Genomic DNA, 27,324 nt, shown 5'->3' on the forward strand with positions numbered 1-27,324 from the left:
CAGTTCCAACGGATTGGAGGGTAGCTAATGTAACCCCGCTATTTAAAAAAGGAGGTGGAGAGGAAACAGGGAATTATAGACCAATTAGCCTGACATTAGTAGTGGGGAAAATGCTAGAGTCTATTATAAAAGATGTAATAGCAGAGCACTTGGAAAACAATGACAGGATCGGACAAAGCCAACATGGATTTAGGAAAGGGAAATCTTGCTTGTCAAATCTACTGGAATTTATTTGAGGATATAACCAGTAGAATAGATAAGGGCGAACCAGTGGATGTGGTTATTTGCACTTTCAGAAGGCTTTCGATAAGGTCCCACATAAAAGATTAGTGTGCAAAAGTAAAGCACATGGGATTGGGGGTAAGGTACTGACATGGATAGAGAACTGGTTGGCAGACAGGAAACAAAGAGTAGGAATAAACAGCTCTTTTTCCCAGTGGCAGGCAGTGACTAGTGGGTTACCGCAGGGATCAGTGCTAGGACCCCAGTTATTCACAATATATATTAATGATATAGATGAGGGAATTAAATGTAATATATCCAAGTTTGCAGACAGCACAAAGCTGGGTGCGAGTGTGAGCTGTGAGGAGGATGCAGAGAAGCTCCAGTGTGATTTGGACAGGTTGAGTGAGTGGGCAAATACACGGCAGATGCAGTAAAATGTGGATAAATGTGAGGTTATCCACTTTGGAGGCAAAAACAGAAAGGCGGATTATTATCTGAACGGCGATAGATTGGGAAAGGGGGAGGTGCAGCGAGACCTGGGTGTCCTTGTACACCAGTCGCTGAAAGTAAACATGCAGGTGCAGCAGGCAGTTAAGAAGGCAAATGGTATGTTGGCCTTCATAGCGAGAGGATTCGAGTACAGGAGCAAAGATGTCTTGCTGCAATTATACAAGGCCTTGGTGAGACCACATCGAGAGTATTGTGTGCAGTTTTGGTCTCCTTATCTGAGGAAGGATGTTCTTGCTATGGAGGGAGTGCAGTGATGGTTCACCAGACTGATTCCTGGGATGGCAGGATTGACGTATGAAGAGAGATTGGGTCGATTAGGCTTGTATTCGCTAGAGTTCAGAAGAATGAGAAGGGATCTCATTGAAACCTATAAAATTCTAACAGGGCTGGACAGACTAGATGCAGGAAGGATGTTCCCGATGGTGGGGGAGTCCAAGACCAGGGGTCACAGTCGAAGGATAAGGGGTAAGCCATTTAGGACTGAGATGAAGAGTGGTTTCTTCACCCAGAGAGTGGTGAACCTGTGGCATTCTCTACCACAGAAAGCAGTTGAAGCCAAATCATTAAATATATTCAGGAAAGAGATAGATATAGTTCTTGGGGCTAAAGGGATCAAGGGATATGGGGAGAAAGTGGGAACAGGGTACTGAGTTTGATCAGCCATGATCGTATTGAATGGAGGTGCAGGCTCAAAGGGCCGAATGGCCTACTCCTGCTCCTATTTTTTCTATGCTCATGGCTGGATGGCATTTTGGGTGAGGTTCTGAAGGGCAGTCTGTGTCCCTGGAAGAATCAGCACCTTTGGGAGAGAAATAAAACATGTCTGAGATATAAAGAAAGTGACAGCAAACATCAAGAATATAGAAAAGTGACAGAAAAATGACAAAGATTGTTAGTATAAGAGAAAAGTTGGCAAAAGCAACAGTCACTTTAGTAATGGGATATTTAATGTAGTAGGGTTGCCACGAGATGAAGGTTAGAATTGAGATCAAAGATCAGCCATGATCTTATTGACTAATGGGGCAGGTTTGAACAGCCATATGACCTAATGCTGCTCCTATTTCTTCTGAAGTAGACAAGCATGAAATTGAGAGTGAGGAAATGTTGGCAGTACTAAATAAGCACTTTGCCTCAGCTTTCACACAGGATGTCGATATTGAGATGGCGGAATCAGCAGAGATGAATGTGGAACAGTTAGAGAAGGTTGGATTTTGCAGTTGGTTTGAATGTCCCTGGGATAGAAAGATGAATAATCAACTAGGAACTAAGACTACACTTAAGAAGGAAATTAGGAGGGCGAAAAGGGGCCGTGATATTTCCCTGGCAGATAAGATAAAGGAGAATCCTAAAAGATTCTATATTAAGAGTAAAAGGGTAGCTAGGGAGAGAGTAGGTGCCCTTAAGGATCAGTGTGGCAATCTATGTGTGGAGCCAAGGGAAATGGGTGAGGTCATAAATGAATATTTCTCGTCCGTATTTACCGTGGCGAAGGTCATGGAAGTTAGTGAGTTCAAGGGAGGGAACACAGATATCCTGGAGCATATCAAAGGAGGAGGTGTTGGAGGTATTGAAGCACATTAAGGTGGATAAATCCCTAGGGCCTGACCAGGTGTATCCAAGGATACTATGGGAAGCAAGGAGGAGATTGCTGGGGCCCTGGCAGAGAGTTTAGTATCATCGCTAGCCACGGGTGAGATACCAGAAGACTGGAGGATAGCTAATGTTGTGCCTTTATTTAAGAAGGGCAGCAGGGATAAGCCAGGGAACTACAGGCCGGTGAGCCTTACATCAGTGGTGGGAAAGTTATTGGAAGGGATTCTGAGAGACAGGATTTATATGCATTTGGAAAGGCATGGTCTGATTAGGGATAGTCAGCATGGCTTTGTGCATGGGAAATCATGTCTCACGAATATGATTGAGTTTTTCGAGGAGGTGACCAAGAGGATTAACGAGGGCAGGGCGATGGACGTTGTCTACATGGACTTTAGCAAGGCCTTTGACAAGGTCCTGCATGGTAGGCTGGTCCAGAAGGTTTGAACACATGGGATCCAGGGTGAGCTAGCAAATAGGATACAAAATTGGCTTGGTGATAGGAGGCAGAGGGTGGTGGTGGAGGGTTGTTTTTCAGATTGGAGGCCGGTGACCAGTGGTGTGACCAGTGGTGTGCTGCAGGGATCGGTGCTGGGCCCTCTGTTGTTTGTCATATATATTAATGACTTGGATGTGAATGTAAGGGGCATGATTAGTAAGTTTGCAGATGACACCAAAATTGGTGGTATAGTGGACAGTGAAGAAGGTTGTCTAAGGTTACAACAGGATATAGATAAACTGGGAAAGTGGGCAAGGGAGTGGCAAATGGAATTTAATGCAGACAAGTGTGAAGTGATGCATTTTGGGAAGTTAAACCAGGGCAGGACATATACAGTGAATGGCAGGGCACTGGGGAGTGTTGTTGAGCAGAGAGACCTTGGGGTGCAAGTACATAGTTCCCTGAAAGTGGTAACACAGGTAGACAGGGTGGTGAAGAAGGCGTATGGCATGCTTGCCTTCATCGGCCGAGGCATTGAGTACAAGAGTTGGGACGTCATGTTACATAAGATGATATGTACATAACAGTTGTTGGTTAGGCCGCATTTGGAGTACTGTGTGCAGTTCTGGTCGCCACACTGCAGCAAAGATGTGATTAAGCTAGAGAGGGTGCAGAAAAAATTCACAAGGATGTTGCCTGGTTTGGAGGGCTTGAGTTATAAAGAGAGATTGGATAGGCTGGGTCTGTTTTCCCTGGAGCGAAGGAGGCTGAGAGGGGACATGATAGAGGTATATAAAATTATGAGAGGCATAGATAGGGTAGATAGCCAGAGTCTGTTTCCCATGGTAGCGGTGACTAAAGCTAGAGGGCATAGATTTAAAGTGAGAGGGAGGAGGTTTAAAGGGGAATCAAAGGGGTAAATTTTTCACAATGAATAGTGGGTATCTGGAATGAGCTGCCAGAGGAGGTGGTGGAGGCAGGAACAGTAGCAACATTTAAGAGGCATCTGGACAGGTACTTGAATGAGCAAGGCATAGAGGGATATGGAATTAATGCAGGCAGGTGAGATTAGTATAGATAGGCATTTTATGGTCGGCTTGGACGCAGTGGGCTGAAGGGCCTGTTTCTATGCTGTACGACTCTATGATTGAGAAAGGGTGGGACAAAGCCCATATCAAACCCCTGTAGAATCTCCTTCTACCTCCAGCAACTTCAGTTCTACATTATTCCAGTAATTTATTAATTGGCATAGCGGAAGGGTCAGGATCCATAAAGTATGACTGCACCAAAGTTGAGAAGGCAGCAAGTCAGGAAGGAGTGATTAAACCATGCTCGGTTTAGTCTTTAGAAGCCCATAGGAGGAAGTAAAGACTGGAAGGTAAATTCAACAGTTTTTACATCTGGGAAAGAATGTGTTGGAGTAGGAAAACCGTTTTGATTTCAAGAGAATGAGGATTTAGGGAGGAGGAAAAATTTACAGTCTTGTATTTGGAGCTCAAGTGAAATAAAAGAGGAAATTTCAGAGGATGGTCCATTAGAGTTTTAACAAGAAAGGCTGAGAGAGAGAGAGAGTGGAGTTGAGTGCTTGCCAGACAACAAATACAGCATATCAGGCATAGTTTGTATTACAAAAGTAGAAAATACTGGAGATACTTAGCAGGTCTGGCAGCATCTGTGAAGAGAGGTACAGAGTTAACGTTTCAGGTCAATGACCATTCATCAGAACTGTGCTGAAAGGTCACTGACCTGAAATGTTAACTCTCTTTCTCTGTCCACAGATGCTGTCAGACCTGCTGAGTATTCCCAGCATTTTCTGTTTTTATCTCAGGATTCCAGCATCTGCAGTATTTTACTTTTGTCATAGTTTGTGTTATACCAGTTCATTATGCCAGCCGATTGTCTTTAAGAACACAGCATGTTAACTTTTTTATCTTCCACAAACAGGCTGCTGATTTGCAGATAGAGCTTTCCAAACACCCCAAGGAGAAGCCTGACAGCAACAAGCTGGTGTTTGGAAAGTCATTTTCAGACCATATGTTAACAGTAGAATGGAATGCAGAGAAAGGGTGGGACAAGCCTCATATCAAACCCCTGCAGAACCTCTCACTTCATCCAGCATCTTCAGTTCTGCACTATTCTATAGAGGTAAGCAATCTCCTTACAGTAGCAATGAAGTGGCAAATTTAAAATCAGGACAGTATCGCATTTTTCTCCTTGCAATGCTCTGATATGAATAATGATTTCACATTTATGATCTAACATACTGCCCTATTTTCCTGCTCACTTCTCCCATCCACTTGCCATTCATTCCTTTATGTTTTGTGACTTTTTAGTCCATTTTCTCTTTCCAAGACCCTTTTCAAACCTGACTAAGGTAATCTTTATCTTGTGGTTGGCAGTTGTTCACTTCTTCACAGCTTTTATTTTCAATAAATAATTAATAAACTATTAGACCTGTTAACTACCACTTTGTGATAGTATACCTGATTGTTTATAGTATTTATCTGTCGGTCTCCCCTCCCCATTTTGTTTTCTATTTGATAAAGAGGCTTATTTCTCCAATTTGACAAAAGGTTACATGCAGAACATTAGACTTTTTTCTCTTTCAGACACTCAGCTGCTAAGTATTCTCAACTGTTACTGGTTTTGATCCTTTCTACATAGACTTTTGGCCATATGGGCTCAGAATGTACAAGTGTGATGCTCTGTCTCTGCTTTCTTTGTGATTGAACTCTCTATTTGCCATTTTTAACCTTTAGTCTTGGTTTTCAGTGTCGTCTTCTCCTTTAATTTTAGGATAAATGATGAACTGGTGTATATACAGGTCACACACATCCTCAATTTCCAGCGAATTTGCGATAGCATGTACAAATTATAAAACAACAACATGCTGAGCCAATCAGTGCTGCAGCCTGAATCCACTCCTACAATCCCTCACAAGTCGAATTTCCAATTTCAGCCTGCAGCCTTCATGAGACACCTGACAGAGTCCCAGAGGGAAGGGAAATCAGAGAAACCCACCCCTGGGTCACCTGCCCTCTCAGCCTCAGACCAGAAAAAGATGATGGAACATGTTCACGCAATGCACCTGTCATCTTGGCTTGGATAATGCATGATGCTCATAAATATAACCAATAGGGAATTCAGGAGAATTTTCTTGATTCAAAGAGCTGTGAGAATGTGGAAGTTGATACCACAGGGAGTAGTTGAGGCGAATAGTGTAGATGCATTTAAGGGCAAGAAAGGAATAGAAGGATATGCGGATATTCTGATGGGCTGAATGAAGTAGGGTGGGAGGAAGCTTGTGTGGAACATAAATGTCAGCACAAGGCCGAATGGCCTGTTTCTGTGCTGTACATTCTGAGTAGCTAAGTAAATGAAGGAACAAGAAGATGAGTATATAATTTGAAAAGTGCATGTGCTGTCCCTTATTGAATGGCTGTGTCCCTGCTTAATTCTGGCATATATTTTAGAGAACGAGCAAACAGAAAAAATAGGATAAAGAGAGAGATTCAAAGGATTCAGTAATATAAGCCTATGGCCTTCTGATTTCAGCCTTTTTTAAATTAAATACACATTAATGGTGCCTATTTCTCTTCCAAGAAGCAGAGCTTAGTTTGAAGCTGAAGTAAATGTGTGATCTAGGAGACAGTGTACCTGCTCCAGTGCAATTTGTTTGAATTCTGTTAGATTTTCATTTGATGATTGTGGAAGAAGCAAATGCTTTGAACTATGTTTTAATGAAATTATTAAACAATAATGGTTGAAATAGATGCTACTAGATGTCATCCCATAATCCTTTGTGCACACGCGTTCTCACAAGATGCCTCACATGGCAGCATCTTTAATGCTTGCTCCAATTAGTGATTGGTCGAAAGATTTAGAGAAAAAACGTTTTCACCCAGAGGGTGGTGGGTGTCTGGAATTCACTGCCAGGAACGGTGGTGGAGGCAGAAACCCTGAACTCATTTAAAAGGTACCTGGACTCGCACCTGAAGAGCTGTAATCTGCAAGGCTACGGACCAGGTGCTAGAAGGTGGAATTAGATTGGGTGGCTAGTTTTTTTGGCTGGCACAGACATGATTGGCTGAATGGCCTCCTTCTATGCTGTAATTTTCTATGGTTCTACTAAGTCATTGGTGAATTGTGGCACATGGTACAATTTGAACTCTATGTTACTTTTCCTCTGCCCTTTTTGTTCAAAAGCTGTTCGAAGGTATGAAGGCTTTCCGAGGAACAGACAACAAGATTCGCATGTTCCGACCCGATTTGAACATGGAGCGGATGCATCGATCAGCACTTCGGGCGTGTCTGCCAGTACGTAGGATACAGGACAGTTGGTCACATTTTACGCTGACTGCATTAAAGAACGAAAAAGAAAGCTGTGCATTTATATAGTGCCTTATGTCTCACAGGAACATCTCAAAGTGCTCATGTACAATGAATTATTTTAAAGTGCAGTAACTGATATGTTGCCAAATATGGCAGCCATTTTGCATCATTCAGGTTCCACTCCAGGACTTGCAGACACACAATTTAATGTAGTATTGAGGGAGTGGTATATTGTCAGAGATGTTACCATTTGAGTGAGATATTGAATTAAGGCCCCCATTAGTTTGGCTGTTACAGGTCAAGTCCAGCGTGAACACAAAGAAAAAGCTCTGTAGTAACAATGTATATTAGTTCTAACCTTCTAGCCTACCAGCATGCTATTTCCATATCCAGCACCATCCATCCTTGTGGCCTCTCTCAGACCGCAGATTTAGTGCTGTGGTCTGGTGTAATTGTACATGTTGTTCCAAAACGACCCCTTACGTGCATGTCACCCTTCAGACTGTATACATTCTACATTATCAGAGTTTCTGAAGGCCACTTGTCTGTACTTTTAGGGCTTTGACAAAGAAGAGTTGGTGGAGTGCATTCGGAAACTAATCGAAGTTGACAGGGAATGGGTCCCATATTCTGATGCAGCGAGTCTCTACATCCGGCCTACTTTCATTGGAACGGAGGTATAAAGCCTTTGTTTGCCAGGTTATGTCCAGGTTATTGTTTTGCAGGCTGTTTAATAGATTTGCCGGCCAGTGTTGTGTTTAATCATGCATACACTGAAGGATAAATCAAGAAACGAGTAACTGGCAAATGAATATTGTTTGGGCAACTCCTCCAGAGGGATAGAATCTCAGAAAATTCAGTATAAGCAGAGGTGATTTGCCTTATTGTCTTTGTGTCAGTGCTGGCTCCACACTGGTGCTATCAGCTTTAATCCCATTTGTCTCTCCAATGTATACTGAATAATTTTATTCTTCATTTTGTCTCTTTAAAGGATTCCTTAAAATTGATCTTTTCGAGCTTGCTTTCAGTACATTGTCCAAATTCTCCCACTCTGACTTGTTGCTTTCTCCTATGTGAAACATACTTTACAAATCCAAACTATAGCTTATCCAGTTCTCTCTTAAATGTTTTGGTTGACTCAGCTTCAATAGCTGGTTGTGGCAATATATTCTTTTGTGTGAAAATAATTTCCTCTGACCTTGTCCTTACTGCTTTTAGTATTAACCCTAAATTTATGTTGCCTTGTTACTGATTCACGCACCAGTGCTGTATGTAATCGCATGCTATGTACCTTCTCAAACTCTTAACCTTCTCTACTACACAAATAATCAGCTGATTTTTTTAAAGTCCCCACCATAATTCCCAGGTCAGCAAATTATTTTGCTTTCTGTTTGCAGGGGTGAGTTTACAGCAAGCAGTTCTTGGTGAACATTTGACAAGAAGCTGCAGGGAGTGTTAATTGCACATCAATTGTGTTTAATTATATGCAAATGGAGGGCATTAATTGAGGTTTCACTTGAGCAAATATAAAGGGACATTTACTGAAACTGTGGTGTGGTTGAGTTCGGAGGTGTATGCCTGTAATGTTTCACTGTAAATAAATGTAAAATTGAGTAAAGATTGGCTCCAGTATCGTCCTTCACAACCGGCTTTCCAGAATAGAACAGAGAGTGGAGTATACTTCATATTACCGCAATACTTTTTTATCCCCCCAGCCTTCCCTCGGGGTGTCTCGAGCTGATCATGCCCTACTCTTTGTTATCATTGGGCCTGTTGGACCCTACTTTGCCACAGGAAGTTTCAACCCAGTCTCATTGCTTGCTGATCCCAAGTTTGTACGCGCTTGGAAAGGTGGTGTAGGTGACTGCAAAATGGGAGGGTAAGTGGCAGTAAAAGGAATGAAGTAGACATTCAACTATAATTTTTTTTTAAATGTTTCTGAAGATATGATGGAGAGAGCTTCATGAAGTATGTGGTCTAGCAGGTAAGGTGCACTCAATGTGTTCTGGGCCATATAGATGAATAGCTCCCAGGATTGATTCCCAGTCTGTGCTCCAGTCCTGGGCCAGGGAAGGTAAAAGTGCTCCCCTGCTGATTACTATCCAGATCACAGTGGATAGTGCAATTTGTAGCCTCAGGTGAGCAGTGGATTTGGCGACTATAACATTCCTTCATGGTCAAATAATCTGCCAGCACTCGCTCTCTAGGTGTAGATATGGAGAATGGCCACGTGAGGCCAGTGTCAATGGAATCAGACCTTAGGAAGTGTTGGCCTCATCGGGAGAGGAGTACTCTAGAAATAGCTCTATTTGCGATATCCAGTTACCAATCCAATAACTAAATTTACAACCTTCAAACCTCTCTCATCAAATGTTTTTCCAGTATAACCAGTTATCTGCAGCCTGCTGCAGTTCCAGAATGGAAGATTTTTATTGGAGCAAAATTCCACCTGTGATGAGTACGTGTGACAGTAGTCAAAGGGGAGGGAAACTCCAGGACTGAGTACTTACTCTTAATTATTACGGTGATTAAAGGTTCGAATTATTCTGATTTGTAAAACTGCTGCAAAGTCCTGTCAGTGCTGTTTATGGCATAATATTTTATTGTGAATGCAATGACCAAATCAACTCCCCATCGCAGCTTATTGTGTTTTATGCTCTTAATATTGAATAATTTCCTCACTTGAAGTCATATGGCATTACGTGTGACAGAATTCTCTTCTCACTTGCTCGCTACCTAGAAATTATGGTCCCACTATTTATGTTCAGAATGAGGCTCAGAAACAAGGCTGTCAGCAGGTCCTGTGGCTTTATGGAGATGAACATGAGATCACAGAAGTGGGAACCATGAACCTCTTCATCTATTGGAAGAATGAGCAAGGCGGTATGTGATGCAACAACTCTAGCACTGCACCCGATTCACTGACATTGACATGTTAAATTGTGTTCTCTTGCCCTATTCTACTAACTCCAAAATCATTTGTTTTAAATTTTAAGACTTCTGAAAGCCCGGGCTTGGCATTACCTAATGACAGTTCCTGGCTCTCTTTGTATTCTGTCTTTCTTCCAGCTTTTCTGGCTGTCCTGCACTATGGGTGTTGACCTTTCTGGCTGTCCTGGACTGTGGGTCATGACTTTGCACTTGTGTTTCTCAATAATCAACAGCAGGTTACAGATTTTTAACTGCAGTGTTAGCCAATGAAAATTCCCTAGTTTCAAAGCCACAGTTAAGATGACGGTCAGTGAGAGCTCCCTAGCCATTAATTGCAATTGATTTTGGCTCATGTTTAGGCTTTGCTGCTTGTTTAAAAAATTCTACATTTCCTTCTTCAGAAGTGGAGTTGCTCACTCCTCCACTAGATGGGACAATCCTTCCAGGAGTCACTAGGCAGTGTTTGCTGGACCTGGCTCGACAGTGGGTATGTTGGCATTGCAGTGACCAATCTTTATTTGATGTGTCTTTATTTTGAATATATGATATACTCTCATCCGTTTACAGATACACTAAAATCATTCTCAGAATCCCAGACTACCACTCACCCAATTTAGCCTGCTCCATGTCCTTCTGGAGTGTGCCTCTCTGTCACATGCTGCTTGAGATATGGGATAAGGCAGCTGGTGAGTAGAGTTTCCAGCTGCTGCCAGCCAGGTTTAACATTTCAATAGGAGTATCTGCGACACTAGATTGTTGGTAGGATTACAATATTAATGATTTTGTGAGCAGTGTTTCAGGTCTGTCTTGGGTTCAGCGTCACAAGTCAGTCCTGGAAGCAGACCTTGTATCCTCTAAGATCTACCCAATATCTAGTTAAATAATAGTGTGATCCTGGGGGCATAACAGTAAGACCTCTTGTGTATACCAAATTTCACGATCCCACATAAGTTTGCTTCTCCTCCATATGGAAGACGAACTGAAAATCATTTTAGTGAGGTGCGACCATTGTAAATCAACAAACTGATTTTTTGTACATGAGATATATGGGTGAAGAGCATGTGGTTTGACAGACTATTTTTTAAATAGTAATAGCTAACTTTACAGGTCAGCATTGTTGGACTGACTGGCAGTGACTTGGAAAACAGGTTGCTTCTGCCTCTTCACTGTTGCAAACTCAAACCTGCTGCAGACATGTTTTTTCTTAGCGAGAGAGGAAACCAAAATCCTAACAACCTCTGTCCCTCCCTCAGCTCCCTGCTGATAAGCTTGTTGTTTTTTTTGGAGGTGGAACTTAAAGTGATAAGGCTTCACTTTTCTGACCCAAGATACAAATTGGTATTTTTTCATTTCAGGGTGCTGCTGGCAAGTTCAGTTGTTGCCCAACCCTAGTTGGCCTGACAAACTGATGGTTCTTCTCCATGAACTGCAGCGCTTGTAGGAAGGGTACTCCCACAATGACGTTAGGTCGGGAAGTGCAGGATGTTCATCGTGCTGGTGAAGGAACAATTAGTACAGACTAATGAGAAGTCATGGACTAGCCTATGGTTTCAGTACTGCTAAACTCTATTTATTTCTAGGATGAGTTTAAAGTTTCAGAACGAGGGATGGCAATGCCTGAGCTGATCAAAGGACTGCGAGAAAATCGAGTAAAAGAAATTTTTGGCTCTGGTACAGCCTGCGTCGTCTGTCCAGTCAATCGGGTCCTGTACCAGGGTCAGGTGAGTCTATTAGCAGAATACCAGGCAATGTGTTCATTTCTTTTACTTTTTCTAAAGAACTTTTAATTTGTGGAAGTTTTTGCAGCCAGGATGAAAGTAACAGCATGACGAGCAGAACAAGAAACTAACTAAAAGTCCAAGCAAATAATCCCTGAAGTAGCAAACACTACCTGTCACTCAGCTTGGAGGAACTCCAGAATCATAAAGGATTTTAATTCAGACATTTCTATTGCTCTAGGGGATTCCAGATATCCAAAAATAAACAATACTGGGCTAAACTAGATCCCAACCTGCGCCAATCCAACCCATGGGGTTTGCAGCAAGAGCTCTACTTTTTTTTTGATGTTTCATTAATCATTTCTAAAGGGAGACAGATCCCAGCATTTTGCTCCCCACAGGAGGTGCTGGTTGCTATGGTACACTTGTGTTATCACTTAGGAATACATTCTCCTCTCTGCCATTTCTCTTAAAGCACTGTTTACACACAGTCTGTAAAGGCCCATGTCACTGTTCAGTTGCACAGTTACTTAAAAATTTTTATGGGGGTTGGGGGGCAGGTGCAACCTATTTTTTCTCTAAATTTCTCCCCTCCTCTGCTGAGTGAACTGACTTCTTGCAGAGGTACTGTTCTATATGAACTAGCAGCCCTTAAGCATGTTATCCAAATGGCCAATCTTCAAGTGCAAGCCAAGTAAGTGAGTGTCATCAGGATATTGAACTGTAAATAGCATCACAACCAACTCAGATTCTATGTCCATCTGAAATGTAATTGTATCGTGATCCCCTCTCAGTGCACTGAGGCCAATTATAGCACCCTAGTGCCAGCCCAGCTGAGGTCAGATATTCAACACAGACCAGAGTTGGACCCAAACATTTTCTGGTCTTTGCAGCTCAATTAAGCACTGAGCACTTGCTTTATCCACTAAACCATTCGCAGAGTTTCGATACTTCCCTGTCTCAGTGGGCTGGATTCTCTTGGCCCTGTGATGGCGTGCATGGAGGTGGGGGGAAAAATGGGTGGCGGGGAGGGCGTCTGTTGGGATGGCTCCCCAATGAATTCCCGCTCACTGGGCAAGTTTTCCCTGGGAAGGCAGGGACCTGGATCGGCTGCTCACAACACTGACCCAATTAGGTGCACTGGCATTTTTCTGCCAGCAGAGCGGCCCCCACTCCCACCAAGTGCGTGCAAAGGCCACCACCTCCATGGAGGCGGCCAGCAGAGCTGGAGGCCCCAGGCCCCAAAGAGGGGACTGCTGGCAGAAAAGGCTGCATGTGTGGCACAAATTATGCACCTGGAGGAGTTTCCACTCTGCTTCAAGAGGCCTACAATCATAGACATTAACGGCACAGAAGGAGGCCGTGGGGTCCATCATGTCTTCACCCTTAATAATTTTAACTTGAAATTCCCAAGGGCGCCTCCATGTTGAGGGGTGCCTGTGCTCCCTGACCTTCCAAAAATGTCAGCCCTCTGGAACAGCAGCATGAAGAGCCCACCTGCTGTCCTTAATATGGGGATGGTAGCATAGTGGTAATGTTACTGGACTAGTCATCCAGAGGCCTAGATGGACACTCTGGAGACATGTGTTCAGATCCCACCATTGCAGCTGGGAGAATTTAGAAACAATTAATTAATTAATTTAGACTAAAAAGCTAGCGTCAGTAATGCTGGTCGTGAAACTACCAGGTTGTTATAAAAACCTATCTGGTTCACTAATGTCCTTCAGGGAAGGAAATCGGTCGTTCTGGCCCAGTCTGGTGGTCTGCATGTGACTCCAGACCCATGGCAATGTGGGTTAACTCTTAACTCTTGTGGGAAAATATAGTCCTAGTTTGACTTGCTCTCTCTTTGACTTTCTATAAACGTAGAAACAGGAGTAGGCCATTTAGCCTCTTGAGCCTGTTTCATCCTTCAATGAGATCATATCTGATCTGTGACCTAACTCCATATACCCACCTTTTCCCCATATCCTTTAATGCCTTTGGCTAACAAAAATCTATCAATCTCAGTTTTAAAATTAGCAGTTGACCTCGCATCAGTTGCTGTTTGTGGAAGTGAATTTCAAACTCTATCAGCCTTTGTGTGTCAAAAGTGTTCCCTAATTTGAAAGATCTGGCTGTAAATTTTAGACTATGCTCTCTGAACTCTCCAACTAGCGGAAATAGTTTCTCTCTATCTACCCTCTCTGTTCCCCTTAATATCCATTCCTTAATCTTCTAAATTCCAGGAAATACAACCCTAGTTTCTGGAATTGTGCCTTGTAATTTAACCCTTGGAGTCCAGGTATCATTATAGTAAATCTACATTTCACTCCCTCCAAGGCAGGGTTGTCCAACCTTTTCGCATGGTGTGGGGTGGGGTGGGGGGGGGGGTGCGCACATTACAAATTTTGTGTCTCATAGGGAGATGGTGAGAATTTCGGAAAGATAAAGGCATTTACAACTTATTTTACTATTAATTAAAACAACAACAAATGTGCAACTTTGTGAAGAAACTTTAAATGAGGAGGTTAATTTATTGACTTACTTTCCCATCACTATGTTGGACACTGATTTAGTGAGATACCTGGCATTTTTTTGCTTGCACAAGTATTCACTGTTTGCCTGTATACTACTTGTAGCGATGTGGAGTATTCCAGATAGATGCCCATCTGTTGGAAGTGATCCAGATCACTCTGTTGTCCCCCCCCACCCCCCGTGTGTCCCCCCTCTGAATCCACTCCCCCTACCCCCCCTCTCCCCTGACCTTCCATCTACACTGTTTACAGTGCCACCGAGCTTTGTGTGTTTGGCAAATTTGGATATGTGACTTTCTATCTCATCATCTAAGCCATTAATAAATACAGTGACTAGGTCAGGCCACAATGAAGATCTTTGTGGGTTATCACTAGTCGTATTCTGCCACTTAGAGTTCCTACCTATTATTGCTACTCTCTCTCTCCTGCCACTCAGCCAATTTCCTGACCAGGTCAATAATCTGCCTTCAATTTCAGGAGCTTCAACTTTAACTAAGTGTTTCATGAGGGACTTTACCAAATGCCTTCTGGAAGTCCAAATAAATAATATTTATAGTCATTCCCCTGTCTATTTCACCTCTTCAAAAAATTCAGTCAGATGACCAGTCTTTACAAATTCATGCTGGCTCTCACTGATCAGCTAAAGATTTTCAAGGTGTTCAGTCACTCTATCCTTAATAATGGACTCTAGCAATTTCCCAACAAAAGGTGTGAGGCTAACTTCGTTTTCTGTGTATGTGCATTCCTGGTTCTTTTCCCTCTCTGTCTATGTTTCTGTTGCGCTCTCTCCCTCTATTTCTTGACCTCCTATATCTCTTTTTCCCATCTCTGTCTATCGCTCCTTTTCTTTGTGTTTCTCATGAGTATGCGATACCAATAATCTAAATGGAAAAAGCAAATTGATAAGTAATTTCACAACAACTAGAACTTGTAGCCTCTCAGTGTCAGCATGAGCAGGTCTTTCTTATTTCATTGTCTGTATGGGTAGATCTAACTGGTGAGAAAGGGAGATGGAGTGATGGGGCCAGTGAAAATAATAACAACAGCTCTACCAGATGTTAAAATGCTTAATATTATCTCCCAGAGTTTACACAGGCTAAAGCCTTGGACAAAGTGTTGCCTCGTTGCACAGTCCACTGATGCCAATCTCCTGTCAGGCATGAATGAGCCTTGCAGCCCAAGAAGAATTAAATTCAGTGATGTTTGTATTTTACTCATTTTCATCCCTCTGCCGATCGTTTTTCTGTTCCATAAATGTCAGATTAGAATCAGGGTTTCTTGCTTATCAGCCCATTTCTATTTATAGACTAAGGTGTACAAGATAGGTCAGCCATTCAAATCTGCACTGCAGCATCTAAATGTTTCTTAAATAATTTAAATATTTTCCCCAACACAGTCTAGAGGTCCCTCAATTATGATGGATATTTGAGGTTACACTGTCGATTGAGACTGGATTTCAACTTTGCAAATGTGAAAAAAGCTGACTTTAAAAAAAAATTGTCTTCATTCCCTGACCAAAGAGGCAGCCAGACAATTCACTCCCAGGTGCTGATGAGAAGCTTGATAGAGGGCTCTCATCCTCTCATTCCTCTTTTTCAATTTCCCTCCTTAACTATAGTATCTTGAAGGTAAGAGCAGGACTGTGTGATGGAACAGAATTTCTGACACATGATTCATGGCTCGACTGCTTAAGGGACCCAAGATGTCGCCTTCATGTTTCACAGCTAGTGTAAAGGCGGGAACAATGGGACTGCTCAAATGAATCGGACTGAAGGGAGCAGAATTAACACATCAGAGGGGGCTGAGGTACTGTAGGCATGGATCACAGTGATGTGCACAAATTGCACCTGGCATGTGCCAATAATTTGGGGTCATTTAGACGTGAGAACTGAAGTACATATTAACTGGGAAGTATGGCAGAAGGATCAAGAACCAAACGACATGGGTTTACGGTGATTGCTAAATGAACCAAAGGTGACATGAAGAAAATCTTTTTTTATGCAGCAAGTGGTTACGATCTGGAATGCACTGCCTGAAACAGTGGTGGAGGCCGATTTAATCATGACTTTGTAGAGGGAATTGGATAAGCATCTGAAGAGAAAAGAATTGCAAGGCCATGGAGAAAGAGCGAGGAAGTGAAATTGCTCATGTAGCGAGCTAGCATGGACTTGACAGACCAAACGGCCTCCTGTGCTGTACTAATTCGGTGATTCTAAAAGGGATGGTTTGAGTGGTTATGAATTTAAAGGTGCTTCGACATCCCATGTTCTTAGCTCCCTCAGTCTCGGTAACTTTTTCAGTTTCATAACCATGACATCATTAGCGCTTGCTGTTCTAAAAAAGAATCAGAAAACCAAACATGGGCTAGATGTCAAAGACTCATAATAGAACATGGGCTAAAGATAAAAACATCATGCTAAGTAGCAGCTTTATTTTTAATGTATGATAATGGCGGAATGTTGTAGATAAAGCAATTCTTTAATTTTTTTCCTTTTCTTCAGAACTATCACATTCCCACAATGGAGAATGGCCCAGACCTAGCTAAACGGTTCCTGAAAGAACTAACAGATATTCAGGTAGGAGTTCAGCATATCAAAGCAAGCTTATATATATATAAATACCTTGTAACATGTCCGACTGACTGTTGCAAGATGAAGGTGATGATTGCATATACCTTCATGGCTGTTCTCGTGTAGAATTTCAATGGAGAGTCTCTTCCCATTATATAGCATTATAATTGTCTTTATAAAGCATTCCTTTAAAATGCAGAAAAAGATAGATGTTTTTATTTGAAGTATTCCTCCATTCTATATGCTAAAACTATTATCTTCAGAAAAATTATCCTTGAAGCTTTGTTTTTTTAAGAAACCTCAACAGTTTCTTTTCCCCAGAGATCAGGCAGTTCTCCTCTGTGATGCCACTGCCTGGAAGGTGCTCTAGAGCATCTGCATTAATCTCCATGAGAGTTGACTTTAAACCAGCTGGAAGCTGATCCTGACACTCCTGATCTCAGGAAACTAAGCTACCAAGTGGAAATGCAGAGCAAAAGACTGGCGGTATACAAAAATAAAATCAAGCCTCATTGTTAAAAAGTCATTCTTGGGATATGGACATCACTGGCAAGGCTGGCATTTATTGCCCATCCCCGAACTTTGTAACAGTTTGATGCAACTAATTCAACAGAGTTACTTCCAAGACCACTTCAGAGGGCAGTTAAGAGTCAACCATGTTAGTGTGAAACTGGAGTCACATAGGCCCAGATGGGGTAAGGATACCAGGCTTCTTTCCTGTAAAATGAGATTGAATCCATTTTTATTTTACAAGGATCCCATAGCTTCATATTTCTAAAGGTACATTTTGAATATAGAATGAGGGGTACTCTGAATGGAATATAGTCTTTCTAAGTTGACCTCCTCCTTTAAAGGGAACTATGGATTAGAGCCTCCTCTCACTTCTTAGACTCAGGACTGGAGGAATAGAGAAAAAAGCAATTCTGTACCTGTCGAGCGGTTGAGGATCACAGCTAACCACTTCCAGGTGGTGGATAGTCCCTGGATGTTTTGTGGGAGTTTCCTAATTTAAAAATACATAAAGCAGACTGGTGGGGTGAGGAGAGTAATCAGTTCTAGAACCTTGGAATCCTTTATAAGGAGGCACACAGCACTGGGTATTAATAGTTCATGCCATGGAGTGAGATATTTACCTTGGAGAGAATAATCAGTCAGTCCTCTGCTGATGAACTAACGTGGGGGTGTGGGGCAAAAGTGAGGATGAGACAGCTCTGAGATTAACAATTGTAGATTTTAGCGTTTGGAATTTTTTCCTCTACTGAGACACCAATATTTTTCTTAGTTTCCCTTTTTCTTCCTAAGGCACCGAATCTTGCTGGTTGTACGGTTGCACAGGTGCCATTTGTCCCATTGCACCTTGCCCAAGTGGGCTTTCATCATGCATGAGCCTAGTGTCAGTGAGCTATTCAACACTGGAAGGAAACCCAGACTAACCTGATCATGTCCTCGTCTGAGAATGTCATACACGCATTCCAGCAAAAATAACTAATGCTGAAGGATGCAAACCCTGGTTGATGATCCCCTGAGGCCCTAAGGCCAATTGTAATACTTCAGCTGTTGCCCTCTCATAGACCAGATTTTCAGTATGGTTCAAATGAACGCTGGATGTCGCATTCACTCATTCTCCGGGAAAATGAGATAGCTTTCAATCCACTGCAATCCTTTACCTGGACTTGGTGTGTGTTGCTCTGCTGTCAGCATTATAACTGAGGAGCGTTGCGGGGACAGGGATTGATGATATAGCACATGACAAAAATATAATATTCTAATTTCAGTATGGCCGGACCTCCAGCAACTGGATGCACCTGGTCATCTAAGCAATGGAAATCTACTTCCCATTCTGTGCAGCCCTGAGCTGAGCTAGAGGCCACCTCTGTGTCACTTTGCATTAGGATATGTGGTATACTTTGTGATCCTTTGCATTGCTTTGGAAGGAAATATCTCAGACATTTATTAATCTTGTATAATTATAGATTTAGTCAAAAATTTGGATTCTGTATGCTGTCTTTTTTAGATTTATTGGTCTGACTAAACGTATGTTACTAATTGCTTATCAACTATGTTACTGCTCTTCTATGGGATTTTTGAACTTAAATTCTAATTGATGTTAGTGACTACCCAAAGGCTGTAATGTTACCAAAACACTTGGAGTTAGTGGTGAATTGAAGAAATCATTTTTGCTGGAAGAACTGAGAAACGTTTGCCCCTGGGAACCTTTAGCTCCTGACTGTCAGTTATAATCATCATCAACTAAAACAGAAAATACTGGAAAAACTGGATTGTCTGGAACAGAGGATTGTCAAGTGAACAGTTTGGATCTACACTGTCAGAACAGATCTCAGCATGATAAGTTAACATGGTCTTTTTCTTTCAGATACAGATCAACCAACCTGCTGCGCAGTTTCTGTATTTTTGGAACAGAATTCAGTTTCTCATTTTTATTCCCACAGACTACATCAGCTGCAGGCTTCTAAGTCTCACGGCTTTGCTACATTAGGCACCGAGGGTTGTTCAGGCTCATTGACTGTAGGCTGCTGAGTTTGCTCTGTTGGGTTAGACAGTCTGAATGCAGCCTGCTGAAGTCCCCTGAGAATAGCAACATCTTTGCTTGTAGATAGTACTGACAAATTGTTTCATGTTCTCTCTGCTTATATTCATAATGGCTGCTAGGATCGCACTAAGTTATTAGTGTTTGCACAAAACAAGAGCATATTAAAACTGTTACATTCACAATGTAAATGATGCAGTATTCAATGACAGCTTAAATTTATGCATCAAAAACAGTAAATGCTGGAAATATTCAGCAGATCAGGCAGTATCTGTGGAGAGAAAAAGAGAGTTAACATTTCAGGTCTGTGACTTTTCATCAGATCTGCATTATCTCTGGCTCTGCTTCGAGCCTTCGGCTTTCTGCACTTCTCAACTCAGTCACTAGATGGGGCATGGTACTTTCCATGGCTAGATGCCCAGCTTGGAGTGTGGTGAAGGAGAGAATGGAGCAGAAGTGATGAAGCCTCAGTTAGCCAGCCCTTTCTGCTCACTGGCAGCAGCTGTGGGGAGTCTGCGAATGGAGAAGCGCAAACAATAGATGCTTCGAGATGTTAGTGTCAGCGTCAGGCCTTGAACCCAGTAATCCAAATCAGCTAAAATAAAAGCAAAATACTGCAGACATAGGAATATAGGGAATAGGAGCAGGAGTAGGCCATTCAGCCGGTCGAGACTGCTCGGCCATTCAAACTGATCATGGCCGATCATCTACCTCTATGCCATTTTCCCCCAATATCCCATTATAAGAACATAAGAATTAGGAGCAGGAGTAGGCAATTCAGCCCCTCGAGCCTGCTCCGCCATTCAATACAATCATGACTGATCTCATCTCGGCCTCAACTCCACTTTCCTACCCCTTCTCCTTAACGCTTCAACCCATTGCTAATTAAAAAATCTTGTCTATCTCCTCCTTAAATTTACTCAATTTCCTGGCATCCACCGCACTCTGGGGTCGTGAACTCCACAGACTCACGATCCTTTGAGAGAAGTAATTTCTCCTCATCTCTGTTTTAAATCTGCTACCCCTTATCCTAAAAGTATGACCTCTCGTTCTAGATTACCCCACCAGAGGAAACATCCTCTCTACGTCTACTTTGTCAATCCCCTTGATCATCTTATATACCTCAATTAGATCTCTTCTCATTCTTCTAAACTCTAGAGAGTAAAGGCCTAAACTGCTCAATCTCTCTTCATAAGACAAACCCCTCATCTCTGGAATCAATCCAGTGAACCTCCTCTGAACTGCTTCCAATGCAACTACATCCTTTCTCAAGTAAGGGGACCAAAACTGTATGCAATACTCCAGGTGCAGTCTCACCAATGCCTTGTACAGTTGCAGCAACCCTTCCCTACTTTTATATTCTATTCCTTTAGCAATAAATGCAAAGATTCCATTTGCCTTCCTTATTACCTGCTGTACCAAGGCTCTATACAATTGCAGCAAGACTTCTTTACTCCTGTACTCAAATCCCCTTGTGATGAAGGCCAACATACCTTTTGCCTTCCTAATTGCTTGCTGCAGCTGCATACTAGCTTTTAGTGACTCATTAACAAGGACACCCAGATCCCTTTGGACATCAACACTGCCCAACCACTCGACATTTAAGAAATACTCTGCCTTTCTGTTTTTTTTTCCATCAAAGTGGATCACTTCACACTTATTCACATTATATTCTATCTGCCATGTTCTTGCCCATTCACTTAGCCTGTCCAAACCCCCTTGAAGTCTCCTTGCATCCTCCTCACAACTTACATTCCCACCTAGTTTTGTGTCGTCAGCAAATTTGGAAATAGCACATTTGGTCCTGGCATCAAATTATTTATATAGATTGTGAACAGCTGTGGTCCAAGCACTGATCCTTGCGGTACCCCACTCGTAACAGCCTGCCATCCTGAGAATGACCCATTTATTCCTACTCTCCGCTTTTTGTCTGTTAACCAATTCTCAACCTACAAGAGTGGCGCAGTGGTTAGCACCGCAGCCTCAGTTCCAGCGACCCGGGTTCGGTTCTGGGTACTGCCTATGTGGAGTTTGCACGTTCTCCCTGTGACCGCGTGGGTTTCTGCCGGGTGCTCCGGTTTCCTCCCACATGTCAAAGACTTGCAGGTTGGTAGGTAAATTGGCCATTGTAAATTGCCCCTAGTGTAGGTAGGCGGTAGGAGAATTGTGGGGATGTGCTAGGGAATATGGGATTAATGTAGGATTAGTATAAATGGGTGGTGGATGGTCAGCACAGACTCGGTGGGCCGAAGGGCCTGTTTCAGTGCTGTATCTCTCTATGATTCTATGACTATGACTCTATAGCAATATATTACACCCAATCCCATATGCTCTAATTTTGTCTACTAACCTCCTGTGTGGGACCTTATCAAAAACCTTCTGAAAATCCAAAACACCACATCCACTGTTTCTCCTTTATCTATGCTACAAGTAACATCCTCAAAAAAACTCCAACAGGTTTGTCAAATATGATTTCCCTTTTCATAAATCCATGTTGACTCCGCATAATATAATTATTTTCCAAGTGTCCAGTTATCACATCCTTTATAATTAGATTCTAACAATTTTCCTATTACTTATGTCAAACTAACAGTTCTGTAGTTCTCTATTTTCTCTCTCGCTCCCTTCTGTAATAGTGGGGTTACACTTGCTACATTCCAGATGCTGGAAGGGTTCCTGCAGACTATAGAATTTTGAAAGATAACCACCAATGCATCCACTATCTCTATAGCCACCTCCTTCAATACTCTGGGATGTAGCTCATCTGCTCCAGGAGATTTATCAACTTTCAATCCAATAAATTTTTCGAGTACTACCTCTTTATTAATACTAATTTCTTTCAGTTCCTCATTTTTACAAGTCTCTTGGTTTCCTTGTATTTCTGGGAGATTTTCTGTATCTTCCTCCATGAAGACAGAAACAGAGTAATTGTTTAGTCTCCACCATTTCCCTATTCTCCACCACAAATTCTCCTGTTTCCGCCTGTAATGGATCCACATTTGTTCTTGCTAATCTTTTCCTTTTCATATACCTAAAGAAGCTTTGATAGTCCACCTTTATGTTTCTTTCTAACTTGCATTCAGATTCTCTTTACCCTTATCAGTTTCTTGGTCCTCCTTTGCTGGATTCTAAATTGCTCCCAATCCTGGGGCTTACCTCTTTTTCTGGCGACCTTGTAAGCCACTTCCTTTGATCTAGTGCAATCTAACTTCTTTTGTTAGCCACAGTTGACTCACTGTTCCTTATGGGTTTTTGTGTCTTAGAGGAATGTATATTTGTTGTAAACCGTGTAATAATACTTTAAATACTAGTCATTGCCTGTCTACCGTCAAATCTTTTAATGTATTTTCCCAATTCACCATACCAACTTGCCCCTCATGTTTTCATAGTTCCCTTTGTTCAGATTTAAGACCCTAGTTTCAGAATGAACTATATCTCTTTCAAACTTAATGTAAAATTCTATCATATTTTGGTCACTATTTCCTCATGGCTCCTTTACAGCAAGGTTATTAATTATCTCTTTCTCATTACATAATAAATCTAAAATAGCCCGATCCCTAGTTGGTTCCTCACCTATTGCTCCAAAAACCCATCTTGTAAACACTCCAGGAATTCATCTTCCACAGCATTATTGCTAATTAGATTTGCCCAATCTATATGTAAATTGAAGTCGCCCATTATTACTGAATTGTCCATGCTACATGCAGCTCTAATTTCCTGATTTATACCGTGCTCAACATTACTACTAGTTTGTTGGCCATTCAACAACTCCCACCATTGTTTGCTGCCCCATGCTGTTTATTGGCTTCATCTTGCTCCTTCGATCTAAGCTCCTCTCTCACTAATGTACTGATCTCATCCCTTATTAACAGCGTTACCCCACCTCCTTTTCCCCTCTGCCTATCCTTCCTAAATGACAAATGCCCCTAAATATTCAGTACCCAGTCCTCATCACCCCGTAACCACGTCTCCGTAATGGCAATTAAATCATTTCCATTTACCTCTATTTGTGCTTTCAAATCATCTACCTTGATGTGAATGCTGCATGCATTCCGATAGAGTGCCCTTAACTTTGTCTTAACATTCTTCCTCATTCTGATCCTATTTGATATTTGCCTTCATTTCATCTGCCTTCTAATTTTGCTTACTACTTTTTTACTTCTTGTTATCAGTTTTGCTTCCCTCCAATCTGAACTCCCTCTCGGGCTCCCAACCCCCTGCCAATCTAGTTTAAACTCTCCCCAACAGCACTAACAAATCTCCCTATGATGATGTTAGTCCTGGTCCTGCTAAAGGTACAACCTGTCCATCTTGTACAGGTCCTCCCTGCCCCAGAACAGGTCCCAATACCTCAGAAATTTGATGCCCTCCCTTCTGCACCAATTCTGCAGCCATGTGTTCAATCGCTCAATTCTCCTGTTCCTAGCACCTGGCACCGGGAGTAATCGTGAGATTACTGCTTTTGAGGTCCTGCTTTTTAATTTATTTCCTAACTCCCTAAACTGCTTTCAGGACCTCATCCCTCTCTCTACCTATGTCATTGGTACCAATATGGGCCACGATCTCTGGCTGTTCACCCTCCCCCAGAAGAATGTCCACAGCTGCTCTGTGACATCCTTGACCCTGGCACAAGTGAGGCAACACACCACCCTGGAGTCACGTCTATGGCCGCAGAAATGCCTGTCTGTTCTCTTAACTAATTAATCCCTTATCACTATTGCCCTTCCACTCTTCTTTCTGTACTCCTGTGCAGCTGAGTCACCCATGGTGCCACGGACTTGGCTCTTGCTGCACTCCTCTGAGGAATCCTCACCCTCGCCAGTATCCAAAATGGAAAACTAGTTAGCAAGCGAGATCGACTCGGGACTCCTGCACTACCTACCTGGTTCTCTTAAACTGCCAAGAGGTCACCCATTCCCTCTCTACCCACACACTCTTAACCTGCGGTGTGACCGCTTCCCTAAACATGCTATCTATGTAGTCCTCCGCCTCACAGATGCACCACAGTGTCTACAGCCGCAGCTCGAGTTCCAAAACATGGAGCTCAAGCTTCTGCAGCTTGTGGCACTTCCTGCAGGTGTCTTTATCAAGGACATATGGTGCATCCACGACTTCCCACATATGCAGGAGGCACATTCCACTTGGCCGAGCTGCCCTGCCATACCTTAACTTTACTAAATAATTTAACCTATCAATTTATCACAACCTATTATGTTTCTAACCTTTGCCAGTTCTGATGAAAGGTCATCAACCTGAAACATTAACTCTGTTTCTCTCCATAGACGTTGCCAGACCTGTTGAGTATTTCCAGGACTTTGTTTTAATCTAAATCAGCTGTTGGAAAGGAAAGTCAAACCTAATAAAAAAGAAACTGATATTGTTTTGCTTCCTGTCCATAGTTCTGTGCTGATGAAGGAGGAACACTGGTCCAACCCCAGAACCAATCCAGTGCTTGCACCTCATATTCTGCCTTTTAATTCTCTTCATGTATCGTGTAGTAAAACTCCCCAGTGATTTTCATCATCTTATGCACTCTTCAAAACAGACCCCAAAGTAGTTTTGAAATGGTCATGTTTTTCATAGACTCTGATTTCTTGACTGGATAAATATATTGTCCAGATTTACCGCGTACTGCTAAATGTTTGTGTAGATATACGACATCTCTTAGACATAACAAAAAAAACCTCAAACACAGAAAATGTTGTAAATGCCCAGTGGGTCTGTGAGCATCAGTGTGAGGACAGGTTACTGTGGTAAAAGGCCCCCTCCTTGAACCACAAAGCTGTACTAGCTTTTCCTGGCTGCCCTAAGGTGCATTTTCTAGGTTTACCTCAATAATTACAGGTGTAGCTGTGTTTCATTACAGAGCAAATGTGGAAGGTCAAAGGGAAGAAGCTTTGCAAAACAAGGCATCACTGCAGAAGATGCAGCCAGAAACTACCTCAGTGCAGGTACTGAATGTGGGGCAGACTTGCTACACAGCTTTTATAGATAAGCTCCAACTTTGAAAATTTTTTCAGTTTTTGACCTAAAATTATTAAATGGGTAAGAAAGCAATACTGTAAGGAAGGATGAGATGGAGTGCTGAGAATTGAAGGTTAGTATGTGGGGAAGGGCACTGGGAATGGAGTGTTGGAATTTGGGAAGGGTGCTGGCAGTGGAGGGTTAGTGGGTGGGCAGGGGAACTGGTGCAGGGTTACTGGGTTGGAGGGTTAGTGGGTGAGGAGGGACGCTCTGCGGAGGGGTTAGTGGGTGACGAGGCAACTATGAGAAGGGTTTAATGGGTGAGGAGGGGCACTGTGCGGAGGGGTTAGTGGGTGAGGAGGGGCACTGTGCGGAGGGGTTAGTGGGTGGGGAGGGGCACTGTGCGGAGGGGTTAGTGGGTGAGGAGGAGCACTGTGCGGAGGGGTTAGTGGGTGGGGAGGGGCACTGTGCGGAGGGGTTAGTGGGTGGGGAGGGGCACTGTGCGGAGGGGTTAGTGTGTGAGTGAGATGTACTGTAGGGGAAGCTATAGTTGCCAGATTTGTTACTGGGTACACAGTAGTTTCAGATTAGAATCTAGAAGGGAGAAAAAAGATTGTTTCTGTTGCGATTTGACAGAAATGGTCAATAGTTTGGAAGTGTAGAATTCGGGTCAGGCATTGTCAGCTTGCTGTCAGCCTGCATCTCAGCTGGACTTTGCTGCTCTGCTCAGCGGCACTGTTTAATGCTAGCGCATCCAATTAAAATGGATATTTGAGCGATATGCTGATTGCCTTCTTGCCAATGCTTGTTGATGGGGTTCATGGCTAATACCAAGTGACTGAAATTCAAGGTCTGTCCTGGACTTGAAATGCCTATTGTCTGGAGTGCAGGCAAGGATCTTGTTGCAGATTTTCCTACCGGTGATTTGTACTTTACAGTGGCTTTTACAGTACACTTCCTCTTCATGAATGCAAGATACAGTTCAGCACCTATAATTCATTATATATAGTTTATAAAATGAAACTTGTTGCAGTAATTAGCCTTGGAGGATTTAGTCAGCTACATAGAAGATGGATTTGATAGGCTGCTGTTAGATTGGAGCTGCTCATTGCAGCCACACCCAAGCAGCCAACTGACAACTTGAAATGTTACTACTTCAGTAAATACAAAGACTTCCATCTCCAAAACTCGGGTGACTTTGAAAGCTATTCAACTATTTATAAGTTATACAGCTTTGCTTCTGTTTTGCTGGTTTTTCCATAAGTGGCCAACTTCTCATTTTACTTAGTGTGCCAGGCCAGAATACATGTGTGCCTGCCAGTATATTTGTGTTGCATCATGTACGTGTGCCTGCGAGTATACTCCTATGACTACTTTGACTTCTACCTTTGACTCCTGTATGCTGCTTATAAATCTGTCATTCATTTCTTTGTAAAACTGTTACGCGCACTTGTATCATAATTACATCACCTTTGATAATTCAGAAATAAAAGTGTTGTGTGGTTTTATACTAAAAGGCTGTTTAGGGTGTATACATACCATATCTACACCTAGGTGCAGGTGTACACTTACGTAATGTTGACAGCCGCACCTGTTGTTAGTCAGTGATTTATATTGGTCAACACCAAACCATGGGCACGTATTTATCTAAACAGGACCTCTGCACCTATCTATAAATGTAGTTACATTTTAACACAAGAAAATTTGGTCTAAATATCTAATGGTGGGGCTCAGGGTGCCTCCTCCATCAATCTCAGAATCCTGAACAGTTGGACTGGAAACGGAGGGAAATGTTTTGAGGATATTTTACCCTCATTTACATAGGTTGAACATTTGTCTACCCCAGATCCACTGAGAATTCAATGATTGGATAGAAACATAGAAGATAGGAGCAGGAGTAGGCCCTTCGAGCCTGCTCCACCATTCATTATGATCATGGCTGATCATCCAACTCATTGGCCTGTTCCCACTTTCGCCCCAT

General features: G+C 42.5%; 1 protein-coding gene and 1 long non-coding RNA gene across 4 annotated transcripts in view; both read left to right on the top strand.

Moving 5' to 3' along the window:
• Positions 1–19,564, top strand: part of LOC137353502 (branched-chain-amino-acid aminotransferase, cytosolic-like) — a 67,154-nt gene extending 47,590 nt beyond the window's left edge. For 2 of the 3 annotated variants that reach the window (XM_068019875.1, XM_068019877.1), the window contains exons 3-11: positions 4,709–4,909; positions 6,971–7,081; positions 7,654–7,773; positions 8,812–8,975; positions 9,837–9,979; positions 10,429–10,514; positions 11,608–11,748; positions 16,763–16,837; positions 18,607–19,564. In XM_068019875.1, the coding sequence (XP_067875976.1) occupies positions 4,709–4,909; positions 6,971–7,081; positions 7,654–7,773; positions 8,812–8,975; positions 9,837–9,979; positions 10,429–10,514; positions 11,608–11,748; positions 16,763–16,837; positions 18,607–18,648 (1,083 nt within the window). In that variant the 3' untranslated portion in view covers positions 18,649–19,564. The remainder of the gene's footprint in view (positions 1–4,708; positions 4,910–6,970; positions 7,082–7,653; positions 7,774–8,811; positions 8,976–9,836; positions 9,980–10,428; positions 10,515–11,607; positions 11,749–16,762; positions 16,838–18,606) is intronic. The other variant, XM_068019876.1, reaches the window with a different exon arrangement.
• LOC137353506 (uncharacterized) overlaps positions 1–27,324 on the top strand; it is a 691,250-nt gene that overhangs the window by 365,547 nt on the left and 298,379 nt on the right. The window lies entirely within an intron of this gene.

This window comes from Heterodontus francisci, chromosome 41, assembly GCF_036365525.1.
Source record: "Heterodontus francisci isolate sHetFra1 chromosome 41, sHetFra1.hap1, whole genome shotgun sequence".
Classification (NCBI taxonomy): domain Eukaryota; kingdom Metazoa; phylum Chordata; class Chondrichthyes; order Heterodontiformes; family Heterodontidae; genus Heterodontus; species Heterodontus francisci.